Source organism: Sarcophilus harrisii, chromosome 1, assembly GCF_902635505.1.
Source record: "Sarcophilus harrisii chromosome 1, mSarHar1.11, whole genome shotgun sequence".
NCBI classification, from domain to species: domain Eukaryota; kingdom Metazoa; phylum Chordata; class Mammalia; order Dasyuromorphia; family Dasyuridae; genus Sarcophilus; species Sarcophilus harrisii.
The window spans coordinates 674,997,996-675,015,488 of record NC_045426.1 but is presented as its reverse complement, the minus strand read 5'-3'; the positions used below and the strand labels follow the sequence as shown (position 1 = coordinate 675,015,488).

The 17,493-nt window shown below is 36.7% G+C and overlaps 1 protein-coding gene across 1 annotated transcript in view; it reads right to left on the bottom strand.

Moving 5' to 3' along the window:
- GALNT9 (polypeptide N-acetylgalactosaminyltransferase 9) overlaps positions 1-17,493 on the bottom strand; it is a 286,077-nt gene that overhangs the window by 201,874 nt on the left and 66,710 nt on the right. Inside the window, exon 2 of the mRNA XM_031948368.1 lies at positions 12,730-12,910. Coding sequence (XP_031804228.1) covers positions 12,730-12,910 — 181 coding nt within the window. The remainder of the gene's footprint in view (positions 1-12,729; positions 12,911-17,493) is intronic.

Sequence of the window (17,493 nt, the reverse complement as noted above, 5' to 3'; positions counted from 1 at the left end):
TACAAAGGGTCTTACACAAATCATCTGTCCCAGGTATCTATAAAGTCATTGCATATGACTACCCTGGGCTTTTGCAACCACTAAGAATAGAAGGAATTCAAATTCAATATTGTTGGGGGATTCATTCCTCTGGTGAGCTCCTCTCCAATGTCTTGAGTCCCCCCCACCCCAGGAGCTCTAGAGTCATTCCAGTTGTACAGCACTTTCCCCCACAATACTCCCAGGAGGACTCAGTGCTACTAAGGTTAATCACCCTTCCCCCATTTCTGTACAGAGCAAGTAAAACCCAGAAAACCAGAAAAGGCCAAATTCTGGATTTGTTCTTGTGGATCCAGGCTCAGTAAATCACTTCCTTTTGTTTCTGTCCCCTTCTTGAGACCAGATCTCCCTGCTGCACTGACCTTTCTTTCTCTGTTCCTGCTGTCTCTAGCTCTTTCAGGTTTCCCAGGTCCACATGCCATCTTGCTCTTTCTTTCTAGACAGTATACTGGTTTCCATCGATGCTTTCCATTTCTGCTACCTCCTCTCTGCTGCTGCTATTTTTAAAGCCAAGCGTTACAGTTCTTTTGGAAGGATATGGACCAGGTCAACATGTCTCCATGATAGCACATTTCCAGCTAATTGGTTAGCTGGGCCTATATCCCCACTTAAATGACACCCAGAAGGACCAGTTCTAGGTCAGCTGCCAAGATTTGCTCACTGTACCTTCTAAGCCATATCTCGAGCCAAATTAGAATGACTGAATTCCATTCATGCGATACTTCAGTCTACTGAAACTATTTCTCTACTTATATAGTCCTCAATTGATACTTTCTTCTGAGTCTTTTTGAGGAAATAAAAATATAATACACATAATATATGCATTATACCTATACATACACATATAACACACATAATACACAAAATAATACGTACATGTATATGTGTGTTTGTGTGTATATGGGCAGCTAGGTGACACTGGGTCATCATAAAGAGTTCAAATCTGGCCCCAGACACTTACTAGCTGTAAGACCCTGGGCAGTCCACTTACCCATTTTTGTCTCAGTTTCCCCATCTGAAAAGTGAGTCAGAAAAAGAAATGGCAAATCACTCCAGAAGCTTTGCTAAGAAATCCCCAAGTGGAGCCACAAAGAGTTGGATGCAACAGAAATGACTGAACAACAATAACCTTAGGATCTACCTTTAGTTCACTTTTCACCAGACCATGTTGCCCTCAGATGCAGTGCCTAAAGGCACACAACTGATGGGTAGAAAGCCTGAAATTAGAATCCAATTTGTTATTATTTATTAATAACATATGGATTGGAGAACAAGAAAATCAATTTTTGTTCATAAAAAAAAAAATTGGAAACACTGAACTCAGGTCTTCTAACACTAAATTCATTATTCTTTACACTCTACTATGCTTCCTTTTTGCATAACCTTCTCTAACCAGGTCATATGGTTTCAGTGATATCCAAATGAGATTATGGGCAAAATTATTCTCTGTAAAGTATAAACATATAAAGTAAGAGCATTAGGATTGTAGGCGCATAGATTGAGACCTAATAAGAACTTCAGCACCAATCCAGCCCAAGCCATTCATTATATAAATGAGGAAACAGAGGACTAAGGAGATTATTAATTTACTCAACGGCACACAGATGGGAAGCATCAAAGGCAAAATTTGAACTCAGTTCCTTTGGCTATGGAGTCAGTATTCTTTTCAATTTAGCCTCATTCACCCTCTTCTTTGAAATCCACGAAATTTGGAAACTTGGCTGGGCTGCCCGTGTTGTCAGCGGCCCCTAGGACTGTGGTTTTGTCATCACTCAATCTCTCCTGAGCTTTGGGCTCCTGCCCAGGACACACTGCCAACTAGAGCTCATCTTTCTCTCAGTTTCCATCTCCTGGGTCTGGTTTCCAACTGTTTAAACCAATGGAAGGAATTTCATCAAATCTGTCTCCCACCCCCTCCTGGAGCCCAGAAGCCATGCTTGGTTAAACTTTATTAAAGTGCTTTTGAACCCGCTTAATAAGGTACTTTATTTGAGTTTCATCTCCCAGGGAGGATTTCAAGCAGGAGATAATTATTGGAAATTAGTGAGTGATTCAGCTCTGTGTAGTGAGGAAGGAAGACACCTAGCTATCTCCACTGCCGGGCAACCTCACCTGCCTGATTAATAACTCTTTATCATTAAGGATATAATCATAAGTCATAGTTCAGTAGCATTTCAAGGTCCATAAAGTGCTTTCTTCACAACAACCTTATGAGGTAGATGGTCAGTTTTACTAGCTCCATTTTTCAAAAGAGAAAACAGACTCTGAAACAATAACTGATTGATCTGTAGATTGGGTATCAGGAGACTCAAATTTGAATCCTGTCTTTGCTATTTACCAATGTATATGACCTTGGTCTTCAGCTTCTCACCTATAAAATGAGGGGACAGGATTAGATCGACTCTAAGGCTCCTTTCAGTTGTCCATCTAGGAGCCTTTGACCTTGACTTTCCCAGAGTTACCTAGCCAGCAGGAAACTAAGCCAAGGTTCTAGGTATCTCAACTCTAAGCCTAACATGCTTATTATTGTGCTAAACAGCAAAATGAATCTCTTTTAATGTTTTATAACATCCATAATTTAATCTATGTCAAAGCATCCTTCTCTGGTACAATTTTATAAATATATGTACATAAATATACTTGCATGTATGTCCATAATACACACATATTGGTACTTTTACACAGTATATATGCTTATAACACATAATTATGGGAATATATATATATGTATGTGTGGATGTATGTATATATAGACTCAATGTACTTCTGAGTCTATCAATATCTCAGAGGAAGACAGGGGCTGGTCACTTGTTGCTTGTGGTCACTTGCCACAGAATTGAGCCATCTTTTCTTGTGATACTTGTGAATGATAATGTCTTTTAAACTACTTTTTGTGTACCACAGTGTAGAGGGCCAGAACTCTGGAGAAGTCTACTTGAAACAAGGATACTTATAACAAGGTGTGAACTCAGTGGAATTGATGAGATGATGGTTCTTTAATATACATATACTTAGTACTTAGTGTGGTGATGTAATGGTTCTCTAGTTCACATATACTCAATGTGCTGTAATGATGTAATTACAATAAGGTATATAAGGGATAAGAAGGACTGGAAATGAGGCATTCTATCTTTGACCATCCTCCTGGAGGCTCTCCTGCCTGCATCACTTCACCTAAAGACCAAGGCCTATCCAAAGAATCTCCAGAAAGCTAGCTGGAACATTACACCACAGAGTAATAACTAATATAAGCTGATTAAGGCTTTATCCTAGTGTAACAACATTATAGGTCATGCTTTCTCCCCTTGGCAATCACTCCCAATTTCTTCTAGCCTTCACCTCTGCCAAGCTATTCATTCCTGGGTTTTCCCCTCCAAACCCCACAAGGACTCAGGTAAGAGGACTCACCCAGTTATGATAGTCTCTGGCACTTACTAAACTTTTTGCCCTAGAGAGAAACATTTCTAGATGTGGATTTTGGAGTAAATCATCTTCCTTGGGAACAAATTGCAGCCAGCTTGTGCATATTAGACACCTTGACATTACCTTTGGTAATGTGGCATTTGAATTCTTTTGGAATTGTATTATTGTATTAAGATTTGCTGCTTTTTAGCATCACTGGGCATATCTGTATTAAAGAAGTAGGTTATTATAGAAGTGAACAAAATTGAAACTGAACATAATATCCTCTTTTGGGCATTCAAAGCCTTTATAATCTTCCTTTCCCATGCTTTTTTGGTCTTCTTATACCTTTTGACCATCTTCTCTGCTCCCCATCTTTTATACCTTTCCATTTGGAAACACAGCCTCCTTTCCCTCTGCATTTTCACTGTCATTAGGCCTGGAATTCTCTACTTCATCATCTCCATCTCTTGACTTCCTTGATTTTTTTCAGGTCTTGACTAAAACTCCATCTTCTGCAAGAAGTCGTTCCCAATTCCTCTTAATGTTAGTGCCTTCTTTTTGTCATTATCCCCACTTTATTTATTTATATAGTTTGTTTATACATAGTTGTATGTATGTGGTCTCCCTACTAGAATATGAGCTTCTTGAGAACAGGAACAGTGTTTTGTCTTTCTTTGTACATCATCATACTATGTATCTGGCACATAGTAGGAGTTTAATAATTGCTGATTGAGCAAACTAGGAGAGCAAGAGATACTTTATCTATCAGATCTTTGGAGAAGGGAGGAATTTATAACCAAAGAAGAATTAGAGTATATTATGAAATGCAAAAGAGAAAACTTTGATTTCATTAAATTTCAAAGTTTTTGCACAAACAAAAGCAACAGAAGCAAGATTAAAAAGAAAATACAAAGCATAGCCAATGTTTCTGATAATTTTAATTTTTACAATATATAAAGAACTATGTCGAATTTGTAAGAATACAAATCATTCCCCAACTGACAAATGGTCAAAGAATATGAACGGACAATTTTTAGATGAGGAAATTAAAGTCATCTATAGTCATATGAAAAAATTCTGTAAATCATTAGAGAAATGCAAATTAAAAGAACTCTGAGATACCATCCACATCTCTCAGATTGTCTAATGTGACAGGAAAAGATAATGATAAATGTTGGAGGGGGTGTGGGAAAACTGGGACACTATTGTATTGTTGATTGAGTTGTGAAATGATCTGAAGAGCAATTTGGAATTATTCCCAAAGGGATATAAAACTCGGCATACCCCTTGACCCAGCAGTGCCACTACTGGGTCTATATCCCAAGCATATCATAAAAGAGGGGAAAGGACCACATGTGCAAAAAAAAAAAAAATACTTATAGCAGTTCTTTTTGTGGTAGCAAAGAATTGGAAGATAAGGAAATGTGCATCAGTTGGGGAATGACTGAATAAGTTGTGGTATATGAAGGTAATGGAATATTATTGTTTTATAAAAAATGAACAAACTGATTTTAGAAAGGCCTGGAAAAATTTACATGAACTGATGCTGAGTGAAACAAGCAGAACCAGGAATACATTGTACACAATAACAGCAAAATTATGCAATGATTAACTATTAAATACTTGGTTCTTCTCAGGGACTTAGTGATCCAAAGCAATTCTAATAGACTTTGGACAGAAAATGCCATTTGCATCCACAAAAAGAACTATGGAAATTGTATATAAATCTATGTAAATCTGCACATGCTGTGTTCATTTCTTTTTGTGTTTTTTCCCTTTGATTTTTCTCTCCCAATATGATTCATAAAGCAATGTCTATTCAAAAAAAGCGGGGCGGGGGGGGGGGGGAAGTCACCTGGAAGGGTAGGGCTACAGCTCCTACATAATTTCTTTAATTGAATGTAATTGTTCCATATCTGATAACTCTAAAGTAGTTTTAAAAATGCAAAAGGTATTAAGATAAATGGTTTTTATATATGATAATTTGGAAATATAATTGATATACTGTGATATTTATATTTATATAAAGATATTTTACTTGAGATTGTAAAAAAATTTGCAAGTCAAAAAAAAAATTGTTTATTGGTTGATTGACTAAAAGTCTGTCTAGTTTCCCTAATGTGAGCAACTCAATCTTCTCTTCCACCTCTTTGATTTTGGCCCAAATCCTTTCCCATAACACCTGGACGAGATACATATATTAGTGGACTAACTTGATGAACTGCCCATTCAGTTATATGTCAGGCATAGCTTGGACAACAAAATTCATCCACTTTGTTTTTACCTCATGAATGATTATATTGATATTTCTTGTTGCCATGGATTTCCTTAAGGTTAATAGTGTTGTTGGGATTGGAAGAAATTAGAATAACTCCATTCTCAAGTAAGACTGTAATGCCCTAAATAAAATTATTATAGTCCCCTCCCCTTTTCTTTTCCATTAGGATTGGGAGAATTGAGTCAGAAAAGAAGCCTCAGTGTATCACTGAGTCATAAAATTCCAGGTGTCTTATCTCAATCTTTGCTGGGATAATTCCTCCTCCATTTTAGTATTGCCCCTTGCCTTGATGTCTCCTGACCTTGACCTTTTTATCTTGATCCTTATCCAGTCAGGACTAAGTTATGATCCATTCCTGGAACTAGGGCTTGTCCACTCACCCAGTATCGCAGCGCCCCCCATTATTTGCTTTGTTTCCCCTATAAGAGTGTAGTTATATAAGTTCCCTGATTTAGCTGCTCACTGCTGAATGCTTTGGACAAAACTCACTGTACAGCCAGTTAGCCTCAGCTAGTCTAAATTCCCACAACTAAAATATTAAAAATTAATCTCTATCTTGCCTCAGTTTCTCTGGCATTACAGGAGTAAATCTTTTGTTGGGACTTTATACACTACAGAATCATACTTAACACTGTCAAACATATTTAGCAAATATACCTTACCCCCGTCTAACATTTCATTTGATATCACAGGGCTGTCATTTGAATGCAGTCACCCCTCATTTTAAATAATCTCCATATATAAGCATTACAAGGAAGCACAGACTCTCAGTGATCATCTAGTCCATCCAATATCCTTTACAATTGCAACAAATAATCTTTCAGTAGAATTATAAGTAATAACTTTGGCACCCAGTGCAAACTTCACAAAAATATGTCTTGAATCAGTTTTTTTCAAATTCAGGTAAAAGAGAGGGGGTCCTGAACCCAAGAGAGGGTTATAGGGACCTCAGAATACAAAATTCTGCAGAGGGGATAGAGATCCCATAGGAGGAGAACATACAACACCATAAATCATTCGTTGGGATGATTTTACCCAAGAGCAAAGAGCAGGGCAGAGTTGGCCCAAGGCGAAATTCACCTGGGGAGACATAGCTAAGGATTGGGGGGTGAATGGAAGCATGATATTTAACAGCTTTCTATCCAGCAATTATACTTGCTAAGTAGGTGCAAAGCTCAATTATTCCTTAGCTGCTAAAGGAAAGCATAACTGTTATCTATATTCTCTAAATGTGGGTGCCCTGGAAAAAGTTCTGGTCATTGTGTCCTAGTTCCAGTGTTGTCATGTAGGCTTTGCTTGGATGTGTCCAGTGAGAGGAAGGTCATTACCTCTTGGGACTACCCACCTGACTTTTGGGCAGCTCTAATTGTCAGCAATGTTTCTGCCAAGCCTGACTCTAAAAATTCCACCCTGAGTTCCTAATTCTGCCCTGCAGGGATAAGCAGAACTTTATATGCTAATAAATGTTAAGGTCTCATTCTTTCAGAACTGATAAACTTTCTAGCTGATAGGCAGTAGAAGAACTAAGGTGAATTTAGAAAAAAGAAGAAGAAAAGAATGTAATTAGACAATTTAAAAACTTCACTAAAGAAAACAGAAAGAAGGAAATTCAAAAGAACAGTTTAGAAATTAGCAACCTGGGTTTATTATTTACTTTTAAAAATCTGTCTGTAGGTAGAGCCAAGATGGTGGGTTGGGGCAGTCACCCAGCAGAACTCTCCCAATATTCATCTTCAGACAATTATTTTTCCCCAGATAACTTTAAAAATCAAAATAAAAAAAAATCAAAAAATTACCAAAATAATTTAAAAATCAAAATGTGGAGCAACTGAGTCAACAAAATATCCGGGTGAGACTTTTTCAGCCTAAGAAAATTTAAGAGGTTGGCAAAAGAAATCTGACACCTGAAGGGAAGTCTGTTCAGAGCCCACATATGCAGCAGTGGCAATAGCAGCTAGAACTACCGCAGCTTTGGGTACTCTCAATCTAGAGATGGTAAGGGGGTGGAGGGGGGGGGGGGCGGAGATGTCAGACAATTGATCAGGAAGAGATCACAGAAGACTCATTGTTTACATTGGCTATAGCTGGTGGTAATTGCAATTTACTGCCCATAAACAGTTCTGGAGAGCAGTTCTAGAGCAGAGAGGAGCATTGGTGGTCACAAGGGAGCAAAGGGTCTGGTCACAATTCCAAAGCAAAGAGTACTAGTATTTCTGACTGCAGGGGACTAGGAGTCTTTCCAGGATAAAAAAATGGAGTGTAGCCCAAGAGAGCAGTAATCATATCTCTCCCAAGATGAAACTACTTTGAAAGCATCTAAAACTTTCAGACTCCCAGAACCAGCTTTCAAAATTGTAGCAATGAAAAAAGTCTGAAATTTACTCCCAGGTTAACAGGGCTTAAATTTAACATAAAGTGCTAAGGCAAGACATATTCTGGGAAAATGAACAAACAACAACATTAAAAAAAAAAAAAAAAAGAATTTGACCATAAAAGGAAAACTATTCTGGTGGCAGCAAAGCAAAATAGTATTAACTCAGAAAAAGATAACACTGGGAAAACAACTATGAAAAAGTTTCAAAGAAAAATGCTTATTGAACTCAAACAAAACAGGAATTCCTAGAAGAGTTAAAGAGATAAAAGTGGTAGGGAAAAAATGGAGAAAAAAATGAGAGTGAAGCAAGAGATTTATGAAAAGAGAATTAATAACTTGGTAAGTGAGGCACAAACATTCACTGAAGAACTTCTTAAAAAGCAGAATTGGCTAAATGCGGGAGGGGGTGTACAAAAACTCATTGAAAAAAAATAATTCCTTCAAAATTAGAATCATAAAAATGGAAACTAATGACCCACAAGACATCAAGAGACAATAAAAGACAGTCAAAAGAATGAAAAAATGGAAGAAAATGTGGAACAACAGGGAAAATAATGTCCTGAAAAATAAATCAAGTAGGGATAATTTAAGAATTGTTTACCTGAAAGTGATGATCAGAAGAGAGGCTAGATTAATATTTATGAAATTATCAAGGAAAAGTGTCCTGATATATTAGAGAAAGAGTAAATAGAGATTGAAAGAATTCACCAATCATCTCCTCCAAAATATTCTGAAATGAAAAACTCCCAGGAATATTATAGCTAAATTCCAGAACTCCCATATCAAAGAGAAAATACTTGAAGCTGCCAGAAAGAAACAATTCAAATATTATGGAGCCAGTCAGGATCACAGAAAATTTAGTGGCTTTAACATTAAAGGACCAAAAGTCTTTGGAATATGATATTCCAAAAGGCAAAGGAACTAGATTACAATCAAGAATAATTGACCCCTTCCCCCCAAAAAAAAATTGAGTTTAATCCTTCAGGAGAAAAATGGATATTTAATAAAATAAAGGGCTTTCAAGCAATCCTGTTGAAAAGAACAGAGGTAATTTTTTTAAAAAATGATATTCAAACAGAAGATTCAAAAGCAAAATAAAAAGTTAAATATGAAATGGTAATTATAATGGACTCAATAAAGTTAAACTGTTTACATTCCTATATGGAAAGATGATAATATAACTTCTACAACCTTTAACATAAAGGGTTTTACATAGACAAAGGGCACAGGTGAGTATCAATTATATTGGAATGATCTAAAAAAAGTCAAGGGGTGAGAAAGAGGAAGACAAGGGGGTGGGGAGAGATAATGGAGAAATTTTCTCAAATAAAAGTTCAAAGAAGAGCTTATATAATGAAGGGGGAATGAGGGGATGGGCAATGATCAAAATTCTTATGGGAATTGATTTAAAGAGCGAAAATTCTATCTATCTATCTATCTATCTATTATCTATCTATATGTGTCACACATAATTAGTTCTATATAGACATGTAGCTTACACAATAGGGAAATATTTGGGGAGGGGGATAAAAGAAAGGAGGGGATTACAAAAGGGAGTTCAGATTAAGGGAGTTGGTGGTTAAAAGCCAAATAGACTTTTGAGAAAGAACAGAGGAGAAAGAGGGCAAGAGAGGAGAGGAAGGAAAGAGAGAGATTGAAGGGTGTGGGAAGGGAGAAAGGAAGAAACAAAAGAAAATAAAATGGAGGGAAATACATAGTAATAATAATTACAAATGTGAATAGGATGAGCTCATTCATAAAACAGAAGCAGATAGGAGGATGGATTAAAAATAAAATCTAATAATTTTGCTTATGAAAGATAAAATTGAAACAGAAGGACATACAGAGAGTGAAAATAAAGAACTAGAGTAGAATTTAATATGCTTCAGCTGAAGTAAAAAAAAAAGACATGAATAGCAATCATGATCTCAGATGATGCAAAATCAGAAATAGACCTAATTAAAAGAGATAATCAGGGAAAGTGCATTATGCTAAAAGATACCATAGAAAATGAAGTAATATCAAAATTTTTTTTTGCAAATTTCTTTGCTAAAGTCTCATTTTTCAAATATATACTGAATTAAGAACTGAGTTAAACTGATAAAAATAAGAGCCATTCCTCAATTGGTAAATGGTCAAAGAATAAAAGCAGGCTCAGAAGACATCAAAATGATCTAGTCATATGAAAATATATTCTAAATCACTATTGACTTGGGAAATGAAAATTAAAGCAACTCTGAAATACCACCTTATTGGTCAGAATGGTCCCAGAATGGACCCAGAATTGGTCAGAAATGACAAATACTAGAGAAGATGAAGGAAAAATAGGTAAACTAATAAACTGTTGGTGAGGTTGTGAACTGATACAACCATTCCATAAAACAATTTGGAAGTATACACAAAAAGCTATAAAACTGTATAAAACTTATGACACAGCAATATCAGTACTAGTTCTGTATCTCAAAGAGGTCATATAAAGAGAAAAAGGGCCTATGGGTACAAAAATATTTATAACACTTTTTATTACAGTGGTAGCAAAGAGTTGGAAATTGAGGGGATACCCATCAATTATGGAATGGCTAAATACGTGATGTATGATTGTTATGGAATTTTATTGGAAATACCAAAGGAGGTAGTTTTAGAAAAAAAAAAAAAACAATGACAAAAACGTGGCAAGAACAAAATGAATTGATGTAAAGTGAAACAAGAAGAACCAGGAGATCAATATGCATAATAATAACAATGTAATGATGATCAACTATGAAAGACTTGAACTACTTTGATCAATAATACACTGATCCAATACAGTTCCAAAAGAGTCATGACAAAAAAAAAAAATGCTATCCACCTCCAAAGAGAGAACTGATGGAGTTTGAGAGAAAAATGGAGCATAATTTTCTCACTTTCTGTGTTGTTCTTGCTTTTTTGGGAAATACAGCTAATATGGAAATATGTTTTGCATGATTTCACATGTGTAATGGATATCACAATGGTTGTCTTCTCAGTGGTTGTGGGAGTGGGTGTGAAAGTGAAGAGAATTTGGAATTCAAAATTAAAAAAAAACTATTAAAATAAATTAATAAATTTTACAAGGCAGATATAAATAGATATTACCTGTCTGCAATAGAAATTCAAATTTTCATATTGAATCCTTTTTTGCTGTTATTTATATATAAAAATGGATGGAATTAGAGCTGGCCTTAGGTGGGCAGCAGATAAGTGACACAGAGGATAGAGTGCCAGATCTGGAGTCAGAGAGACTCATCTTGAATTCAAATCTGGCTTCAGATACTTACTAGCTATGTGGCCCTAGGCAAGTCACTTAATTCTGTTTGCCTCAGTTTCTTCATCTGTAAAATTAGCTGGAGAAGGAAATGCTAAACTGTTCCAGTATCTCTTCCAAGAAAACCCCAGATGGGGTCACAAAGTCAGACATGACTGAAACAATCAAATAATACATATGAAAATGTTTGAGTCAGAGTTTGTCAAATTAGGAATAATCACAAACAAAACAAAAAATTAAATTTTTAAAAGAGATAATTGTTTAGATTTGCTATCTGTAATCAGCTCTGGTACAGGGTCAGAGCAGTAAGGGACATCAAAGAGGATATGGCAAGTTTCCTTCCCTCAGGAAACTCAGTATTTACTTGAAAAACAATGAGCAAACACATGAAGCAATAAGTAAATCAAGACTGCTGGTGCTTAAGAGCCCCCAGAGTGAAATAGATAATAACTTGCTTGTCCTAGCTAATAGAATGTAAATTCTTTGGAGGGAAACACTTCCTTCTCTTCCTCCTTCCTTTTCTCTTTTCTTCTTTTCCTTCCCTCCCTTCTTCCCCTCTCCTTCCTTTTCTACTTTTCCTCTCTGCCTTCCTCTCTCCCTTTCTTCTTCCCTCCCTTCTTTCCTCCCTGCTTTCCTCCCCCCTCCCTTCTTTCCTTTCTTCTTTCTTCCTCCCTTCTTTTTCCCCTTCCTTGCCTTGCTTTGTATTCTTCCTTCATTCCTTATCCCCAGAAAAATCTCAGAATCAAATGACTAGGGGCAGCTAGGTGGTGCAGTGGATAGAGAACAAGCCCTGAAGTCAGGGGTACCTGAGTTCAAATCTGATCTCATACACTTTAACACTTCTAGTTGTGTGACTCTGGGCAAGTCACTTAAGCCCAATTGCCTCAGCAAAAAAATAAAAATAAATCAAATGAATAGTAGATGTTTAATAAATACTTGTTTCTTGATTGACCATTTAGGGAAGATTGAGACCAGTGGTATTTAGAATAGTCAGAGCAAGCTCCCTGGAGAAGAGGAGCTTGAGCTGGGCCTTGAACAATGAATATAATATGGTGAAGGGAAAAGTTAATAGAAAAATATTCCAGCGAAGGAAAATAACAGATATAGAGACAAAAATGAGCACAATGTAGAGGGGAACATGGAGGAGGTTTGGAAGCAGAGTTATCTTTCTAGGAAGATACAGGCTGCTGGACCCACTAGTCTGAATCCCATTGACAACACAATCTAGTAGAATATCATCTGATAAGAAATCAGGGATCCTCAAAGGCTCCTGGATGTCCTCTAAGACTTTTCTCCCTTCCTCCCATGCCCTTCCCCAAGTTTGGGAGCAAAGTGTTGACTCCCACTTACTTTTTGGGTCTATAGTCTGGGATGCTCCTGTCGAGGGAGATCCGGTCGCTCAGCTGGGCATTGTAACCATACTCTTCATATTTGGTTTCAGATTCATGGCTGTCATCTCGGAGTGTGGCTGCCATGCCACCCTGGCCAAGTCCTCCTGGCCCTTCCACCAGACCCATGGGTTTGGCTAGACCTAAGGAGGGAAGACAAGAATGAATCTCAGAAGCCAATAGTATTTCTGCCTCCATACATTGGAGATGGCAACGGAGGGGGACTTTGGAAAAGAGAGAGCTAAGCAGTGTGGTACATGGAGCGGGAAAACCATAGATTTGAAGCATTATTCTTCCTCAGAAGATCTGTGTTCAAATCTGATCTCTACTACTCACTATTTGTGCAATCTAGGCAAATCCTTGTATTTTACTGGATCTCAGTTTCCCCATTTGTACGATAAAAGGGTTGGGTCAGATGACTTCTAAGGTTCAAGGAACAAGCATTTATTAAGTGTCTACCATATGCCAGCCACTAAATCAAATGTTTTATAAGTATTACCTCATTCAATCCTCACAACTCTGTGATCAGAGATTGTGATCAGATTGATCTATGATCAATTTATACGTGGTATTTAATTTTTAAAATTTTGAACTAGAGAATCATTAACTGATTTGAAATTTTCATATCCAAATGTTAGCAAAATCAAATTGCATATGAAACTGTCAATTTATTCTACATGTTACACACAATCACATTATACATAGCCTGTTTTTAAGCCTTATTAAATTAAATGTCATGATTCAATAGGTTTCATAAGTCTTAATTAAGTACCTGCAATATGCAAAATATGCATACAAAGAAAAAAAAGAAAAAGCCCTGCCCTCAAGAATTTACATTTTATAAAGAGACAACTTATACATATATAAGCGAATGCAAAGTACATTTTTTTTAAAAATTGATGCCATAATTTCATTGGAAGAAGGAACAGCCAATGAGGAAATTGTACTGAACCAACGTGGTTCATTCTCTGATATTCAAGATTTGATTGTGGGCACTGTGGGATTCAGTAATTTGTTCAGAACCAAAGTCAGTATGTAGCACAGGTAAGGACTGGGACCCATGTCTTCTTGACTATTGGACTCTCTACAATGTAAATATAAAGTAATGTAGGAGAGCAAGGAGAACTTAAGAAAGGCTTCAAGTGGGAGTTGGTTTGGTTTGTTTCAACTCTGTGACTTGAATCCTTGGAGCAATGAATTAAAAATGTTTTGTTAGCATGTAAAACATTTTATAAATGCCCTTTGTGAGACTGTATAATATCATAAACAGAAGGTCAGATCTTGAGTGAGAAAACTTGAGTTCTGGTCCTGGCATTCCGCTGGTCCCATAATTCATCTTTCAGCCTCAGTTTCTTTATTTATCAAATGAGAATAATAAATCAGCCACTAGCATCCCAGGGTTATTGCAAGGAAATGATTTAATCTTTCTCAACCAGGCTCCAACGTACATTTCCAAGCTTATTATTGGTGATTCCTGACTCCCACTCCCCCCACCTTATATGACAGAATGGATAGATATTTAGGACTTCATGTCAGAGAGGCGAGTTAAAATTCTGCCTTTAATATTTACTAACTATGTAATCTTGGGCAAGCCATTTGTCCTCTCTAGGCCCCAGTTTACTCAACTGTAAAAATGGATGGATTGCCTTGATAATCCCCAATGTTCCAGCTCTAAAACTATGATACTCTGATTCTGTATATTTTCATTTCAATCAAACTAGACCCTTAGATGTTCCTTGAAAGTGACATTCCATTATGACTGCAAATATGCACAAACCACCCTCCCTTTCCCTTATCATACCTGTGAGACCCTTCCTTATTCCTTTCTACTTTTAAGAAGACTCAACTTGGGTATTGACATGTTAGTTATTTTTTTAAGCATAATTCCAAATTGCTTTTCATAATTCTTGAACCCATTCTTGTACCAGCATTGAGAACCAAAGCATCTCAAATAAAGCCAGAGAAATCTCTAATAAACACTGAAAATGAGATATTAGGTCTGGCCAAAAACGTGGAAACATTTTGCTGGCTTTGAATGTAAGGTCCAGGAGACTGATATTAGACAATCCTCTCCCTATATGAGGCAAAGATGTGAATGTTAGCTCACAGTGCTTGTTGGTGAGCTGAACACTTTCCAATTCATGTAGAATCATTGAATTTCATAGCTGGAAGGGAACTTAGGAGGCAGCCAATTCAATCTGGGTGCAAGTAAGAACCTTTTATAATATATCTGACAAGTAGCATTCAGCCTCTGCTTGAAGAAGAACTCACTTATCTCAGGATAGACTTTGGGAAAATTCTTGTAAGGAAGTTTTTGTTTTGTTTTGTTTTGTCTAAATCTGCTTCTTCACAATTTCCACCCATACTCCTATGTCTTTTCTCTATGTCCAAGCAGAACAAGGCTAAACATTTTTCTAGGCACCAGGTTATCAGACACTAGAAAATAGCCATAATAACTGACAACTCTTCTTTTTTCCAGTCTAAACATCCCCGGTTTTTTCAAGAGGTCCTCAATATGGCATAAAGCAGAGCCTCTTCACTATCTTGATTGTCTTCCTCTATAACTCTCCAGCTGGTCAATACCCAGCTTCTAAAACTCAGCTTCAGGAACTGTATGGAATATTTCAGATCTGGTTGCCTTTAAATTCAGAATTTTTTAATTCGAGAGTTGGAAAAGATCTCATGTTTACTCAGTATCACAAATTCACTGAGACAGAGTAAGCAAGAATTCTAGCTTCCTAAATCCTTCTGGGAGGAGATTCTGGGCTTGGGAGGTAGGGAGCTGTCTTAGGTCCTAAAGGAAGATTGTCAGGATGACTGTTGGGGCTCTGACTGAAGTAATTCATATAACTCTAGGAACCCTAACTTAGTAGTTGGAAGGGAAAGATTGGATACAGGAAAAAAAAAACCAAGCCAAAGATGAATATGTCTCTATATGGATGCCTTGTCCACTCCCTCTGTATATAATTTAATCAAAATTGTGGTTTACTCCCAATTTATAGGAGGCCTGCTTTTCACAAAGTTCACAGAATTTATCAATGTCCTTATTCAAATGTGCCACCCGATATTTCATTTAAATATGCACAAACATACACTGCTTGGTGTTTATATAAAGTTTGGGGAGGTTACATTTGGTGGAGAGCAGAATAATTATAGGGCATGCAAATTACTCCCACGTCTCATTCATTTTTCATTTAAATATTGGGAAAATGTAATTATACTATTTTCACATCTGTCTCTACTTGTACTTGCATCTTCCATAAAATGAATCCACGAGTAACACATTTCCAAATTGTGACTGCTTTGCAGACCAGACTAGAAGGAGGGAGAGGAGAGAACAAATTCTTCCTTTGGAGAACTGGGCATCTTGAGAATACTTACTCAGTTGGAAATCACTGTGTAAATTCTTCAGTTATATGTCTCTTGGTGCTATAGCAGCGTTTCTAACAAATTGCCTCATGATGGGGTCTACTCTTCAAAGTTGTATTTGAAGATTTTTGCAATCAGTTCCCTCTTCCCCTCTTCAATGCTACTTTCTATAACTGGCTGAATATGCTTTCTTTTTCCATCTAGACTGATCTCCATATTCCCCTTAACAACCATATTTACTTCTTCCTCCAAGATTTTGCTTTTGATATCCCTCCTACCTAGAATAATGTCTTTCTCTCTCTTTCCACTGTCACAAATCTATCCTCTCCCTAAGGGCAAGTTAAATCCTTTAATCCACTGCTTTCCTCAACAGAGTGATAATTATGGTGAGGATGAAGATAATGACAATTATATATTAATTTAAGATTTATAGTCAAATCACTCTTCTTGTTTTTCCTGGGGCATTACATTCCATCTCTTCTCTTTTCAGTTGCAGAGCAATTTGGATTTTTACTAATTTTTCTACCTACAAGGAGCCTTATCCTTAGTCTGTTGTCTGAGCTTCTCTCCAAAAAGGATTCTATCCTCTCCTCATAACTTGGTTAGAGAAAAGGTCTGGGGCAAACTTCCAACAATTTCTCCAATAATAGGATCTGACCCTTGATACTTGACAGCAGTACTGATAAAATGTCCACTCATTATGAACTTGATGCTAACTAGTCCACTAGAAGAGGAAAAATTTATCTAATTCCATCAGCTATTAAAATACATAACAATAAAAAATATTGCTCACTCAGTCTCTTGGGATCTTTTAAAACTTTGAAACGAATGAATGACTGAAAAAAATATTGAGTACTTTCTATATATCAGGCACTATGCTTGGGCAATAATAGTCAATAAATCAATTAACCAATATTTATTAAGTACCTTCTATGTACCAAGTACCATGATAAGTTCTGGAGATACAAAATGAGGCAAAAGACAGTCCCTGTCCTCGAGGAGCTTATAATCTAAAACAAAAGACAATATGTAATCAAATATTTTATACACAAATAAACTACATACATCCCAGCTTCTTAAACTGTGGGTTGCAACCCCATATGGGATCTCATAACTGAATGTGGAAGTCCCAGATTATGATTTATTATCAGTAAATGTTTGATTTAGCTATTTTATATGTCTATATGCCTAAGGTCATGGAAAAATTTCTCAGGCAAGAAAAGGGGTCCACAAATGGCAAAAAATTAAGAAGCTCTGATGTACAGGACAAATAAGAAATAATTGACAAAGGGAAAGAAAGCACTGGAGTTAGGGGGGATTGGGAAAAGCTCCCTGTAGAGGTGGAACTTTTTTGTTG